General features: G+C 35.0%; 1 protein-coding gene across 1 annotated transcript; it reads right to left on the reverse strand.

Moving 5' to 3' along the window:
* Positions 1–87: 87 nt before the first annotated feature.
* Positions 88–16,460, reverse strand: brd7 (bromodomain containing 7). The gene is made up of 17 exons (XM_073837033.1): positions 16,344–16,460; positions 14,647–14,834; positions 14,444–14,567; positions 14,302–14,359; positions 12,558–12,702; positions 12,270–12,380; positions 11,896–12,080; positions 6,953–7,064; positions 6,744–6,819; positions 6,553–6,660; positions 4,647–4,782; positions 4,326–4,437; positions 4,147–4,200; positions 1,181–1,277; positions 753–896; positions 357–500; positions 88–233 (listed from the first exon to the last, which is right to left on the reverse strand). Exons 1-17 carry the CDS (start codon positions 16,390–16,392, stop codon positions 196–198), a joined length of 1,881 nt encoding a protein of 626 aa, XP_073693134.1. The 5' UTR covers positions 16,393–16,460; the 3' UTR covers positions 88–195.
* Between the last annotated feature and the right edge of the window lie 439 nt (positions 16,461–16,899).

Consider the following 16,899-nt stretch of genomic DNA (forward strand, 5'->3'; position numbering starts at 1 on the left):
TGTACATTTTCAGTTTTGAGTGAACTATTCCTTTAATTGAACTGTTTATGTATGCATTACTCACTTGCTAAAAACAGAACCACTCAAAATGCTTAAAAAAGATGTTTATTTAATGAAACACAAAAGTAAATTAGAAACAGCATTGGGGGATGACATGGAATAAGCAGAACTGATAGACGGCAATAATGGAAAATCTCAACACACTCCTTCCATGGGTTCAGTTATATCTCCCACTGAAACACAGAAAGCACCTTCATTATCCTTTTAATGTCAATGTATGAGTAGATTTTTTACCAACTGTCATTAACAGTTATTTCACAAACAAAACTTGTAAAATACCAGGTTGAATGTGTTACCTGTGGTCAGATGTATGAATGATTCCTGTGCAGTAAAGTTAGGTAGCGAGATCCCCATGGCCTTTCTAATACCGTACAAACTGCACACATCAGCAGGGGTCACCTGACTGGTCAGCTGGGCCAGGTTACCCGTAACTTTCTCCGCTGCAAGTAGGAAGGTGGAGGTTAGAAAGTTAGCAAAACTGTACAAAATATATCTGCTTTTAAACAGCTGTTGAAAACCACAGGTCTGTTAATGTACAATACAAACTTCTTGAGTAAGGAAAAACTAAAAACTGATGAGGCAGGAAAAAAAACATCCCTTCCAGTAAGTGTGTCTAGTATCTAAAAAAGTGAGAGCAGTGAACCTCTCAACACAGGTCATGGTCATCTTGTGTGTTTGTACTGTGTACGTACCAAGCTGCAGCTCTTTAGCAGTAGGAGCCAGTAGACAGATGATGTTTGGTGGCTGTTTAGCGCTCAGTCTCTCTTTCTGAACCTTCTGTAGCTCCCTCAGCAACACTGTCGTCTCATCCAGCTTCTGCTGGAAATGCTCTGCTTCTAATGGGGGAAGAGGAATTTTTATTGAGATAAATCAGTCTGCGTAATAGGTGGGGAAAAGGTTTGCATGTGTGATTGATGTGAGGTGTTCCATTCCACTGCTGAGGGTGGAGGATCATCATGAATTAATTCAGCATAATGGACATAAAAGATGTGTCTCCAGAAAACAGTTTATTAAACAAACCCAGGTCTTGATTTCCATAGGGGTTGAACGCATGTAAAATGGCTAGAAGAGATTTAGGATCCATATTTCAAACTAAAGATTTAAATAGTGGGATTTTTACCTTCCGATTCAAAGCTCTCAGGAAGCAGGTCAGAATTCAAACCCACAGAAGTGAGAGGCGTCGCACTGTCACCACTGCTGGGCTCTGACACAACAACCTACATCGGCAAGAGTGAAAAAGGGGCATGTATTGAATCCAAAACAAATGTATTCAAAACATTTATGAGAAGTAAACACCTCAAGTCAAATCACGTCACTTTTTTATGTTTCCGTTCCATGTCTAATGTGGAAGCCCAGTTCCACCACTGAATAAAAAAAGGAGGTAATCGATTTCTCAGAATTTTGCATTTATATCTCGCAATTCTGAGAAAGTCGTCAGAATTGCGAGATATAAATGCACAATTCTGAGAAATTAAGTCAAAATTGTTGGATATTTTCTCAGAATTGACTTCATAACATGCAATTGTGAGTTAATAAGTCTAAACTTGCAATTCTGAGAACAGTCTTTTTTTTCCCTTCAGAATGGTACTTTGCAATTGCGAGTTTATATCTTAGTTCTGAGAAGGAAAAAAATAACATGAAAATGTTAGAATTGTGTGATACAAACTTGCATTTGCGAGAAAGCCAGAATTGCGAGTTATTCCAACTTTTTTCTAGTAATTTATATCCTGCTATTCTGACTTTATAAATCGCAACTGAGTTTATCTCACGCAATTCTAAGAACAAAAAGTCAGAATTGTAAGTCAGAGATGTGAATTCGCAATTGCGATAAAAACGACAGAATTGCGTGATGCAAACTCGCATTTGTGAGAAAGACAGAATTGCGAGTTATTCTGAGTTCTTTCTAGTAATTGTAAGTTTATATCCCACTATTCTGACTTAATAAATTTCAACTGAGTTTATCTCACGCAATTCTGAGAAAAAAAAAAAGTTTGTAAATTAGTAATTGTGAGAAAAGTCAGAATTGTGATACAAACTTGCATTTGCAAGAAAAATTTATTTTACATTTTTGTCTCTTAATTGCGAGTTTATACCCCACTTATGATTTTATACAAGGCAAATTGAGTTTATATCATGCAATTTCGAGAAAATAAGTCAGAATTGCGAGATGTAAATTCGCAATTGCTAAAAAAGTCATATAAAGTCATTCAAACTCACATTTGCAAAAAAAGTCAGAATTGTGAGTTATTCTGACTTTTCTCATGATTGCGAGTTTATATTATACTATACTGACTTCATAAATCACAACTGAGTTTATATAATGCAATTCTGAGAAAAAAGTCAGAATTATGAGATGTAATTTCTCAATTGCAAAAAAAAAAGTCTGAACTGTTTGAAACAAACTCGAATTTGGAGAAAAGATCAGAATTGTAAGTTATTCTGACTTTTTTCTCATAACTGCAAGTTTATATCCAGCTATTCTGACTTTATAAAAGGCAAATTGAGTGTATATCATGCAATTCTGAGAAAAAAAGCCAGAATTGCGAGATGTAAATTTGCAACTGCGAGACGATAGAACTGCGAGTTATTCTCTTTTCTCGAAATTGCAAGTTTATATGCCCGCTTTTCCGACATCATAAAAATCACAACAGAGTTTATATCATGCGATTCTAAAAAAAAAAAAAAAAATTGGAACTGCGAGATGTAAATTTGTGCAGTTGCAAAAAAAGTCAGAATTGCATGACACAAACTTACATTAGCGGAAGAAAAAAAATCTGAATTCCGACTTGTTTGCATTTGCATGTTTATATCTCGCTATTCTCACTTTATAACATGGAACTATCAGTTTACATCACGCAAAAGTCAGAATTGCAAGTATGTATCTTGCAATTTTGACCTTGTAACTCACAATTGTAAATTTATTTTATGCAATTCTGAGGGGGAGAAAAAAAATTCTGAATTGTGAGATGTAAACTTGCAATTGCAAGAAAAAAAAAAAAAAAGAGAAAACTCAAATACCTTTTTTGCATTTTTTATTCAGAGGCAGAAATGGGCTTCCATAGTCTAAAATTCTGATTTTATGCTTAAACATTTATTTTTATTATTCATGTTGAAAACAGTTTGGCAGATTAATGTGTTTGTGAAAACCATGATACATTTGTCAAAAGAACAGCATTTATTTGAAAAATCTTTTGTAATATTATAAAAGCTATTCGTGTAATTTTTGACTAAATTAATGTGTCCTTGTAGAATATAAGTTCCAATTTCTTAAGATATAAAAAAAAAACCTTTCTGAATGGTAGTGTATCTCTATATTTATTGCTGCACAGAGAATTCCATCAAGTGCATGGAAAGTGCTTATAATCGTGAATTATTACAGTGAATTTGCATTGAAGTTGCATTGCATCTGCATTTAGTTCAGTGCTTGCACCAGTTCAACACAAATTTAATGCATATGTCAAATAAAATATAATTAGTTATATAATGTACTATTGTTAATTTCTCTTCTGTAGGTTTTACAAAAGCACAACCTAATTCCTTTCAAATTCATCTAGTTAAGAATCACTAGATAAAATGTTCTTGCTCTCCTTCAACCAGACGTCCTTCAGTGGTCTTGGCAGTGGATAATACATAGTTTTAACCTATGCTTAACCTATTTAGATGGCTAAAAACAGTGTTGACCAATAGCACCACCCTGCTGAACCACAGTCAAAGACGGCCTTCCACACACGGACTAATGGTGCACTATGTTCATAGACGACTCGTGCTTACCTTTCCCTACATCTACAGCACACACACACACACACACACACACACACACACACACACACGTGTGAGTAAAGGAGGAAGTCAAAAACGACAGGGGGAGAGTATGTTTGTGTGTGTCTGGGCAAATATTCTTTCCATTAGTGTGAAAGTTGGTTGGAGTTGTTGACACAGCTGCTGCAGAGCAGAGAGCCTGCGGTCCTCACGCTGCCTTTAAATAGCAGGTTTGTGTCTTTACTTCTACTCAAGTGAACTATACACTAGTATGCACTTTTAGAGATATGAAATGTTATTTTTTTTGAGTACATGAGAGCATTTTACCTCAGTATCTGTTTTGTCTGCTTTCTCTGCAGGCTCCACCACAGGCAAATTAACCTGAGAAGAACCAAAGTCATTCTATCAAAACCAGAAATTAAGTAGGCTGCCCAGTTGAAAAGAATTCAAAACAGATATTACACAGTATATCATTTTAGATAAATAAGTGTAGGGAGGTTTCTTACAGTTTCTGTCTCTTTCAGTTGTTTTGAGTGCTCCCCACTGGTCAAAGCGTCCAAAACATTATCTGCTAACCTGCTCATGTGTTCCTCGGATTTAGCCAGGTAATCTGCAATGCTACACATAAACATATCCAAATTACATTTGTGGAACACAAGCGGAAAAAGTGGAAAGGTTTGAATCATTACACAAAATTGTGGTTCACAAAACCACAAATGCACATGACTTGCTGCAAAAACCATTTCCATAAAGAGATGGCTGCTTCTTAGTCATCTAAAACCGATCAATGAATATATTTCATTATATGACTGATGCCAAAAACGTACCTTTCAGATTCTGGCTGACTGTTGTCTTCTCCATAGAAGGAGTAAATGATATCAGAGTCCTCTTTGCTGATATTTGAAAAACTGGAGTCATATGTAGGTGCATATGCAGTGAATGGACCAAAATTCATATAGGCAACTGCAAAGAGAAAGGAATGTAAGGATTTGTACACATTCAGCGAACTTCAGACTGATTCTAGTAATAGTAGCTATATGTTTAAAGGCATAATATGTAAGCGGAAACCCCCAAAACACTTTATGTTATGCATTTTATGACACAGGTGAAAAATATTTTGACCCAATAAAATGATTTAGATAATAATTAATATAAGCTTGGCATAAATTATATTTATTTTTAAATGCCCATGGCTTTTTAAGATTTTCTTAAAGGGATAGTTTACCCAAAACTGAAAATTACCCCATGATTTACTCACCCTCCATCCTAGGTGTATATGACTTTTTTCTTTCAGACGAATATAATCGTAATTATATTAAGAAAATTCCTGGCTCTTCCATATTTTATTATGGCAGTGAATGGCTGTTGGGATTGTGAAGCAAAATAAAGTGCATCCATCCATCATAAAAAGTACTCCACACAGCTCCAGAAGGTTAATAAAGGGCATCTAAAGCAAATCAATGCTATATGTAGCTTCCACTAAAGTAGAAATTCCAGAAAGTAGAGATTATGGTTTATAAAGTTTTAAATATGGATATTTTTCTTACACAAATACATCGATTCACTTCAGAAGGCCTTTATTAACACCCTGGAGCCGTCAGGAATTCTTTTTATGATGGATGAATGCACTTTATTTTGCTTTAAAAGCTCAACAGCCATTCACTGCCATTATAAAGCTGGAAAGAGCCAGGACATTTTTTTATATTACTATTGTATTCGTCTGAAAGAAAAAAAAAAGTCATATAGACCTAAAATGGCTTGAGAGTGAAAAAAATCATGGGGGAATTTTCATTTCAAGGGGGCTATCCCTTTAAATGACATGACATTACATTTCCAGGTCTCAAAATCACAGTTTTATAAATAGGCTGCCTCACATATCCAGGTTTTCCAAGACTGTGGAAAGCCTTGTTCTTTAAAGAAAACAAAGGGTGGTATAAAATAAGAAATAATTCAATTTTTGAAATAGTTTCAGTTGATGTTAGCGCTTGATTTGTCTTATTTCAAATATTTGTAAGTAATCTTGAGGCCCCATGGTTGAGAACTATAAAAGATGGTCTTCAAGCTACACAGTACAATTCTTTAACTTGACTCTAAACCTTCAATTTGATCAAACAACTAGTTTTACATTTTGAAAATGTGATAGAATGTGAGAAATGCCTGTGGAAAACTCCACAGGATGCTGTTCTAGGTTACCAGAACAGAACTGTTTGGTTGTTGACTAGCCCAACAACAAATCTTAAGGTTCTTACTCCTTAAATAAAAGGCTATGATATTGGTCTACTTAATCCTGAATGTTCTTAGGTATCATTTGTGTCAATAGCATGGTGTGGAACAAATAGAACACAGAAGTGTTCTAAAAATATGAAAAATAAACACCACAGAAGACAGATAAAAGATACAGATGAGTAGAAACTAAAGCCCACTGATTCTGCTGTGATTTTTTCTTATTGACAGCAGGAACAATTGGATTTTTCTGGCACGTAATATTACATTCCTCTGGCAGTTGAACACTGGGTATTCAAACAGAGATTATAACGCACCCCTCCCATGATCTTCTCCACATGACTGAAGGTAAGGCCACAGAAGAGCGAGACAGTTTTTCCATGAAGTTGTTATTTCCAGGAAAATTAATATGAGTACTGGTTTTAGGAGAGGGGTTGAGACTGATACGCAGAAGTGAGATTCAACTGCTGGTGGAAAAATGAATGAAGACTTAATATATGTATATATTACCTGGAGTGACCATGTTTCTCTTATCCTCTTTGAAACCCTGAAGGGTGTTGATTCCAGTCTGCAGTCTTCCTCCCATCATGCCCAATTTGACTGGGCAGTATCCTGGATCTAAGATGAAAACATGATGAATTGTAAACATGTATTGTACCATGTCTAACATTTGCTTGTTTTCTTCTTTCATTGTGACAAACCTCCAGCACTCAGGTCAGCAGGGTTTACAATGCCCAGAGTGGTTGAACCATCAGACTTCCTTCTCTCAAACTCCATCTGTTCATAAAAAAAAACACCCAAAGAAAAGTGACCATTCAACAACTGTTATTTGACATCCTCAGTAAATGATCTCACATTTGAGGGATGTACAATGACACATGATTCATGGTACCCGGTGTCGTACTCATACCTCACACTGCAAGCTTCTGTTTGAGAGTTTCCCTCCGGACTCCTCAACGATCTTCTTGATCTCCTCCATGTCTTTCTCTGCTTGGCTCCTCTGAGCATCATCCTTACTGTCCCTGTTACACAAACATTGAAGCAATTGTGAATATATTCATGTACCTGTACAACCCCTTCAAAGTGACTAAATCCCCCATATATGAGCAACATCATTCATGAAATGATTTCCAGGTCTAATAAACTCAGAAGAGTGATTCGCTAAATTATGAATCATGTCAAAATAGATCAATATGTGGTCCCTCATGAGTTCCCAAACTGCTATCCAACCCACTGGACTAGTGTGCAGGAAGATGATTCATCCTCCCTGAAAAGCTACAAAGTGTGTGTTTAAAGAGTGTGCAGCTCGTGCGCTACAGATGGCCTACAAGTCACAACATGTTTAAGCATTCCAAGACTCTTGGCCACTTCAACAGCCAAGCCGATTTACGTAGGCAAGCAACAAAAAGGCAAAGTAAAATAGAGAAAGGCAGTGAACACCCCGGCAACATCCTGGAATGTCTCACTGGCTTCAGTAAAGCAGCAGAAGCCCTGAATGCAGTTACAAAGCCATTGTGCACACACAATTGCTGCAGTTAGAAAACACAACAAATGGTAAAAGAAAGAATTTGATTATTAATTTGAATAATTTTACTGACTGTAATACTCATTTAAGTACAGTCACACTACTTTTTCCAGGCAGACATGATAGGCTACCATGATTAATAATGACTGGAACCAATTCTGTTTAATAGCAGCCAATAAATATCTATGATTAAGGTCTGAAACAGTAAAAACAGTAATATTGTTAAATATCATTATTATAGGTGTTCAAGCGCGTAGCACTGATAGCCTGTTGTAATTGGTAGAAGGTTTACAGATCAGCGATCTCCACGTAAAACTGATCATACAAAACAAACCATAATCGTAGAGACTTGGAATTTTGAGGGATAGTAGTACTCACACCGCTCAAGTGTCTTTTGTCTCAGATTCGATCGTGAGCCTTGTGAAATTCTCGGGTATTTTGGATTTTTTGCAAAACCTATTTCTGCAAACTAATCCTACATTTTTCGCCCGACTGGAACCAAACCAGTGCAGAAAGATCCTCTGGAGAGCAAATATCAATTATTATAAAAAAAAGTCAAACTTTCGACTCACTGTCGCAAGGGGACGCCAAAGCGTTCGAAAGAGGCAGGGCCACTTTTAGTAAAATGCCTATAACTCTGAACAGAACTAGGTATCTCCGCCAACCTCAGGATACTTATGTAACCTGAGAACGCAGGACAAAAATTGCAAGTACTGCTCACTGCAGAGCCAAATGGCCTCCAGCTCCACCTCTCTTGATGTCCAGCTCCACCTCTGAGTGAACAAATGGGTGGAGTTAAGGTTAGGGATAGGGTAAGGGGTAGGGTTAGGGTGTGGTTAGGTGTCTATCTCCACCCATTACCTCCAGCAAGGGGGAGCTGGAGCTCCAGCTCCTCCCATATGGCTCTGCAGCGAACACCCTCTCAAAAATTGAGGAGATTGGCCTCTTGGTGGCACTATAAGAGGGGAAAATGTCTATACCTATGCATCCATTTGTCATTTTTAATGAGAAAAAAAAAACAAAAAAACACAATCACTGTGCACAGTCCAAAGTGGCACAAGTGTCTATAAGGACATTTGTGTATCTCAAAAAAAAAACATAGCCGCCATTGGCCAATAAATTTTTTAGCACCTATTAGACATGGTTAACGGAGGCCGATCGGAACGAAACTCTCAAAAGTTTAAAGAAATCAACGATATTGCGTTTTTCAAGGGCGCAAGCGATTGTGCATTGCGTGTTTTCCGCACATACATGTGGTATTTGTATCATATGACAGAACTCCTCATTCCGGACAATATTGCTTCTAGAACCACTAGAATTGAATCAAATTGTTTGTTAAATAATTGAGAAGATGTAAAAAAAAAAAAAAAAAAAAAAGTCCTAGGCTTCTCCCTCCCCAAGAAAAAAAGAAAAATTGCAGTACAATTCTCTGAACTCTCTAGTTCAATAATTATCAAAAAATGTTGAAATTTACCCTTTGGGAAGCTATAACAGGGTCTTTTAGAAAAGGGGCCTGTCCGAATTTACCAAAAATCCTATAAAGCCTAAAGGAAAACTCAAAACTTCACGAAACATGCTGAGCACATGCAACAAGTGATTTTAAACAAGCATGCAAAGTTTTAAGGAGATCGGACCACAGCTGGCACTATAACAGTCAACAAACATTACAAAACATTTCTATGGTAAATTACCTGTATTTGCAAAAAAAAAAAAAGGCTTGCTACAAAATAACTTTTGCATATGTGCTTAAATGCCTTAAAGCACTTGAACCCTGGTAATCGCTGCTTGAACTACATTAACTTTTCTATTTTTATGTTTTTAAAAATAGTTTATACATTTAAAAAGCTGAATGTTTTTGTTTGTTTTGATGACATACAGCACAGATTATAGTCCAGTCTCCACTGCACCCAACAAACCATGAAGACAACCCAATATGATTTTGTTTCTTGTACATTTGTTCTGTTGTCCTAATGCAGGAAATATTTTAGATATGCGTTTTCAAAAAATAAAATGTGCCCTCAGAGGTTTATCTAGAACGCCTACCTTTCCTCTGAGGAAAAGCTGTCGTAAGACACACGTTGAGACAGATGTTTTGACATGTTGTGTGTCTTTGGTTTGCTCACGTCATATCCCCAGCAGGCTTCCATCTTAAACCATGTATTATGAAATTACAAATGAAGTGGCAAAAACTGGCCAGAACCAATGTTATTCACATTGGGCTGTTAGCAACAGTTTTATATCCTGCCTGTGATTAATATAAACCATTATTTTAGGAATTCTTCTGGGGAAAAAAAGGAAATGGAATTGTTCAATTTTCAAAGGAACCTCAGGATCAGTCTGGAAGGAAATTTGACCAAATCCTCCACTCAAATGACCTCTAATCAGGGTTTCTGCAGATATGAACAAGTGAAATTTAAGACTTTTTAAGACCTTTTTAATACCACCTTATATGAAATTTAAGACCGAAACCTGTAATGGAAATAGATATTATATTACATGCATATATGTAATATTTAATGTGTTTAATGTAAAAAGTAAACACAATTTCATGGCTGTCATAAATTAAATGTATTACTACGATATACAGTGAACTTTTCATATCAACAGATACTATTCCACACAAAATATCCCCATAAAAGTACCACTAGAAATATCTGATGTAAAAAAAAAAATTCTGAAGCAATATTTTCATCAGTGCTCTATTAGCTTTTACATCTTAAATCTGTATATTTAATTTACCTTTATAAAGGCCTTTTTTTTTTACTTTTGAAATGTATGCATTACCTTTGAAATTTATTTTATGAATTTATCAATAAATTCTAAATGGCTGTTAGCAGTGAGATTACACAACTTACACTGCAAAATTAAAAGTGAGATTAATGTTTTAAATACATTTATTGATTTATAAATATATAAATTAGAAATGTTGGGTGTGGAGGCATACTTTTAAACACACTAAACTACCAGCAGGTGGCGGTAAGTCACTTCATGAGCGAGTTATTTCAACTGATTCGAGCAAAACGCTGAATCATAGCAAAATGTTGCTAGGAGAATGCTTCTGCTGCGATCCTTGTTTGGAACTATTTTCGTTGGTGAAACAGAACAAAACAGTGAAAATATTTTGTCTAATATGTAAGTAACTACTTGACTAACTACTTGTTTATTGAGCTAAAATTAATGTAACATTTGTAATTGTGAGAATATTCAGCAAAAAGCTCACTTGGTATATTACTGAACTATATCATGTTATAAATAAACTATACATTTAAAATTTTTACCTCAGTGTGTTTCTTTAGAATGCTGTTACATTCATTTGTTTTAAAGTATGTCACAAATAGACCAGAAATACACTATCCATTATCAATTTCTGTTTACGTTGAATGTATTAAAATATGAATCTTTCTTGCCTTTCGATGCTTCGCTAGTTGTTTTGTCACTTCAGTTTTAATCAGGCGGTTTGTTCGGTCCGACAAGAAAAAAAAAAAACATTTTAAAAGTATCTCCAAGGCTGGCGGTCAGCTAGCTTGACCTATATTTATTATTATTATTGAGAACATTATATACAGAAAAAGGTAGTTTGACCTGTATTCTGCTACTGCGATTCTGTCTGAAGACGCAGTAACTTCCGCAGGGGGAGAAAAAAAATCTACAGTTGTTAGCAACTGGCCTTAGCCAAGCCCTTTATTCAGTTTTTTCAAGCTAAGTATCACTAAACTTGCACTTCCCCAAAGCTAAAAAGTTAAATCCATTTTACTTCTGCGGTACAATCCAAGAGAGACTCGCGCCAATAACAGAAAGCTGATTGGCTATTGCATGTTGGTCTCATTTGTAGTTTAAATACAGCAAATTATATTTGGAATAGTGAAATAAAGAACTACAACACCACAGAAACAACAAAAAGAGAATTTAAATGAGCTTTAGAGGTAGCGTTACATGGACATCGGAAAAATAAGACCTGTGTAAAATTATTTAAGACCTAGAACAGCGAATTTAAGACTTTTTAAGGCCTAAAATTTAGATTTTTAAATTTTAGACTTTTTAAGACCCCGCGGAAACCCTGTCTAATGGATAAAAAAAGGAATAAGGCCTGTTTACAACAAGATCATTAAGTATAAACATTTATTTTGACAGTGTTTAGCTCCAAAGCACTTCCCTGGAAATTTCTAGTGAGTCTGAAAGTCTTGATTAGCTGGTTCAGGTGTGTTTAATTAGGGTTGGAGCTGAACTCTGCAGGGTCAGAGGCCTTCCACAAACAGGTTTGGGCAACCCCTGTTCTAGACAAACTAGACCTAGATAATAGGTACAAAACGGAAACACATGATTCATACCTTGGTGTATCTTTGTTGCCTACACGAGGTGATTGGGAGTTGTCACTTGTGTCCATAAGAGAGGAGTTCTCTTTGGCAGCGTCTGACGTCCCACCCTCATCCTCTCCATCCTCTGCTGAATGACTGCTGGACCTCTGCAGGCCAGCCATGAACTCTATGCTCTGTTTTAAACTGTCCAGTCTCTCCTAAAAGCACATACATAGTAATCTTCCATATGTGCTTCCAGCTTTGCCGGTTTGTTAGATTATAACTGAAGAGGTCAAACTTTATTTCTAGCAATAGGATCATATTGTACACAGCACACCAGTGCCCTCTGGTGTTGAAACTTTCTTAATGTAATACAGACTCCAATGCAGTTGGTTTTTCCAGCTTACCCTGCTCAAAATCTTCATCCCAGAGTGAAGGAGTTTCTTTGCGGCTTTGTAGTAAATCGTCTCTGGTTTGTTGTAGATCATAGCGTTCTCACACATCACTTTGAAATCCAGCTGTGGGGAGAAGAGTACAGTATAGTTAACTATTTTGTAAAAATGAACAAATTGACCTTCAACAATATTCAAATGTTCTATGACTAATTCAAATGTTCCAAGGCAAATTAGAGCAGCTGGCACATTCAATCATTCAACTACTTAGAGTCCTGGTAACAGCTGTGATGATCATGTTACCTTGAGCTCCTCAAGTGACTGGAATTGCTCCTTCTTCACTTTCTCCTTCATAGTGCTGAAGTCCATGGGCCTCTTTATAATGAGAGAGTACCCTGGAGCGATCAGGTCTGTCACAGGAAATGAGAAGAACGCACTTGGGTCCTTCCTGCAATAAACAGAAGTCAACAGCATTTGGCTTTCATTTACAGTAATTATAGACAGGATTATAATCATACACCACAGGAATACAAGACCCACAACAGGTCCAATGAGAAACTCAAGAAAGTGCCAGTCAAAAGAGTAAGATTTTTAAGGTTTTTTAAAGAAGTCTCTTCTGCTCAACAAGCGTGTATTTATTTAATCCGAAGCACAGCAAAAACAGTAACATTTAGAATTTTTTTTACTATTTAAAATAACTGTTTCCTATTTGAATACATTTTAAAATGTCATTTATTCATGTGATTTTAAAGCTGAATTATTAGCATTATTACTTCAGTCACATGATCCTTTAGGAATGTTTAATTAATTCTAGTATTCTGATTTACTGTTCAAAAAACATTAATTATTATTATGATGTTAAAAACAGCTGAGTAGAATGTTTTTCAGGTTTCTTTTATGAATAGAAATTTCAGAAGAACAGCACTGATCTGAAATATAATTTTTCGTAACATTAAAAATGGCTTTATCATCACTTTTGATTAATTTAAAGCATCCTTGCTAAATAAAAGTATTACTTTTTATTAATTTTAGCCCAAAATAATACTGACTCCAAGCTTTTGAATGGTATAGTGTATAATATTACAAAAGCTTTTTATTTCAGATAAATGCTGATCTTTTGATCTTTCTATTCATCAAAGAAACCTGGGGGAACAATACTCAACTGTTTTAAATACTGTTTCTTGTTTCTTGAACAGCAAATCAGCATATTAGAATGATTTCTGAAGGATCATGTGACAATAAAGACTGGAGTAACGATGCTGATATTTCAGCTTTGATCACAGGAATAAATTACATTTTAAAATTTTAAAGCGTGTGCTTTAATGTGAAAAATATTTTATAGTATATTATAATATTATAGTTATTTTAAATCATAAAAATATTTCACAATATTACTGCTTTTGCTGTATTTTAAATCAAATAAATGCAGGCTTGGTGAGCAGAAGAGAATTCTTTAAAAAAAAAACATTAAAAATCTTACTGTTTAAAAACTTTTGACTGGCAGTGTATATTTGTTTTGTTTTTTTAGAAATTAATACTTCTATACAAAAAGGATGCAATAAATTCTTAAAAAAGTGACAATAAATATATTTAGAATGTTACAAATGATTTATATTTCAAATAAAAATTATGTTCTTTTAAACTTGTTATTCGCCAAAGAAACCTAAAAAAAATGTTTTTCACAAAAAATATTAAGCAGCATAACAGTTTTCCACATTGATAATACTAATAAATGTTTCTTGTTCAGCAAATCAGTATATTACAATGATTTCTGAAGGATCATGTGACACTGAAGAAAGACTGAAGTAATAATGCTGAAAATTCAGCTTTGCCATCACAAAAATAAATTACATTTTAAAATATATTAAAATAGAAACTAGTTACTCTAAATTGTAACAATATTTTTACAATATTACTGTTTTTATTCTGTTTTTGATCAATGACACTTAAATCTTACTGACCACAAAATATTTGCACATTAATTACGTATGAATCCACAACCTGTCTAAACACAAATTGTCCACAGGTTAGCAAGGTTTAGTCCTACCTCTGAAGTTGTCGGATGAGCTGACTCAGAGCTTCCTGTAGAGGCGTCTGCTCTTTTTCTGAAGAATTACAAAAGCCATAATCAACAGATAATCAGCAGACTGTTCCTCAAAACAACTTCATGAAAGGTTTTGCAGCTCTACCTTCCATTTTGGCAAGTGAGGGGGTGAGGGGCTTGTCCTGGGAAACATCGGAGCGACCAGGAGTTCTGCTTTGCTCATCCCAGTCTGGATCCACAAAGTCTGGGCCCTTTCTTTTTTTGGTCATCTGTAAGACACACATAACACTTATTAGGACATAGTAAGCAAGCAAACAACAAAAGTAAAGCACTAAAAAGTATTCTCACCTTTTTCTTTTTGTCAACCGGTGACACTGGAGGACTGGCTCTGTCCTTTTCGTCCTTCTTTTTCTTCTTCTTTTTCTTGTCTTTGTGTTTGTCGTAATCTACCGAGTCGTCGTAAGCACTCTCGAGGCCAGGGCTGCCTGTGGTTACCTCATTCCCACCCACTTTCAACACCAGCTTCAGTGGACGCTCTGAAAGGCCAGACACACAAGTGAGCTGACTAATGTCAATATGGTAATGTAATATAATAATGCAATACCGTCCCATTCATTACCATAGTTATACACTGAATCTGATTTGAACACCTGGTACACTACCAGTCAAAAGTCTCTTCTGCTCACCAAGCCTGCATTTATTTGATCCAAAATACAGCAAAAGCAGTAATATTGTGAAATATTTTTTTCTATTTGAATATATTTTAAAATGTAATTTATTCCTGTGATCAAAGCTAAATTTCCAGCATCATTACTTCAGTATTCAGTGTCACATGATCCTTCAGAAATCATTCTTATATGCTGATTTGCTGTTCAAGAAACATTTATTATTATAATTTTTAATATCATTGATATTTAAAACAGTCGAGTTCCTTTTTTTAGGATTCTTTCATGAATAGAAAGATCCAAAGATCAGCATTTATCTAAAATAAAAAGCTTTTGTAACATTATAGATGGGAGATATTATAGAAATTAATACTTTTATTTAGCAAGGATGCTTTAAATTGATCAAAAGATGATAAAGACATTTATAATGTTACAAAAGATTTCTATTTCAGATAAATGCTGTTCTTCTGAACTTTCTATTCATCAAAGAATCCTAAAAAAAAAATTCGACTATCATAATAATAATAAATGATTTATGAACAGTAAATCAGAATATTAAAATGATTTCTAAAGAATCATGTGACTGGAGTAAATAATGCTAAAAATTCAGCCTTAAAATCACAGGAATAAATTACATTTTAAAATATATTGAAATAGAAAACTATTACTTTAAATAGTAAAAATATTTCTACATTTTACAGTTTATTAACTGTACCTTGGATCAAATAAATTGTGAGCAGAAGAAACTTCTTAAAAAACAAAACAAAACATTAAAAAGCCTGTTTTCCTGGTTTAGTGTGCCCATAATCCAACTGAATTTAACTGTATGCTTTTGCTTTTATTACAAACACCAACTAGAAAAACAATATTATTTTGTTGTAGTTTACACCACTAACAAATAGTTAACTGTTTTGAGAAGAACTACATTTTTCATAGACTACGTATCAGAGTACGAAATACCTTTTTTAAAACCACATAACAAATCAAAAATATTGTTTGATGCTCAATGCATGTTCATCTAATTCCAGTAGGAATTAGACTTAATATATTTATAAAAAAAAAGAACCTAAAACTAATTCTGATGCTGACTTTATTGATCTAATGTTTTGAGCAACATCTGCTAGTTCTCCGCTAGCCAGATTGGTAGCCTCAAATAAAGCCAATAAGAAAACATTAATCTCTATACACCGGCTCAAATCGGAATATTTACTGTATTAGCATTACGTTGTGGACATGTAATATCAGCTATTCATTCACTGACAGCATCAAGATGTGAGTGCTGCTTCACAGCTTATCTGAGTTTATAATGTAACTTAAAGCAGGCTTTCAGTCAACAAATAAATATTTTCCAGCATGGTGAATGAATCGTGAGTAACCTACCGTCGTGTGTGTGCTTCTCTGACTTGTGCTTCTTATGCTTTTTGCCCATAATTTAAAGTAAAGCTGGTGGTTCAGTCAGGTCAGTGCTTGACCAGTCTGCTCTTTGTTTTGTGTCGGTGAAGACTGCAGAGCGCTACTTACGGAGCTACAGGATTCAAACAGCGGCGCCTAGTGTTCGGCGGTGTGAATTACAGCTAACGAGCCAGAACATTTGTTTGTCTCCTTATTTGACAATAAACCGACTGTAGCTTCATAAATAAATAGTTAAATATAATATAACCGAGTTAAAATTTTAAATACAAAGAAAAAATCCGAAGAAAAATCCTTTGAAATACTATGTAATACCGCTAAGAGGCAGCATTGCCTCTTAAACATTCTGCTTCCCACAAAACAACAGCGTCACACGATGCGAAACTTCAGGACTGGTAAGTTTTTAATGTTGGAACAATTATAACGCATTTTGACATCACAGTGTTTCTCCATTATAATTATTTTGTTGTAATGTTACACTATGTACCAAAGTGCTGCGTCCAAATTCGCATACTATCCGTCCTAA

This window comes from Garra rufa, chromosome 3 (assembly GCF_049309525.1).
Source record: "Garra rufa chromosome 3, GarRuf1.0, whole genome shotgun sequence".
Taxonomy (NCBI): domain Eukaryota; kingdom Metazoa; phylum Chordata; class Actinopteri; order Cypriniformes; family Cyprinidae; genus Garra; species Garra rufa.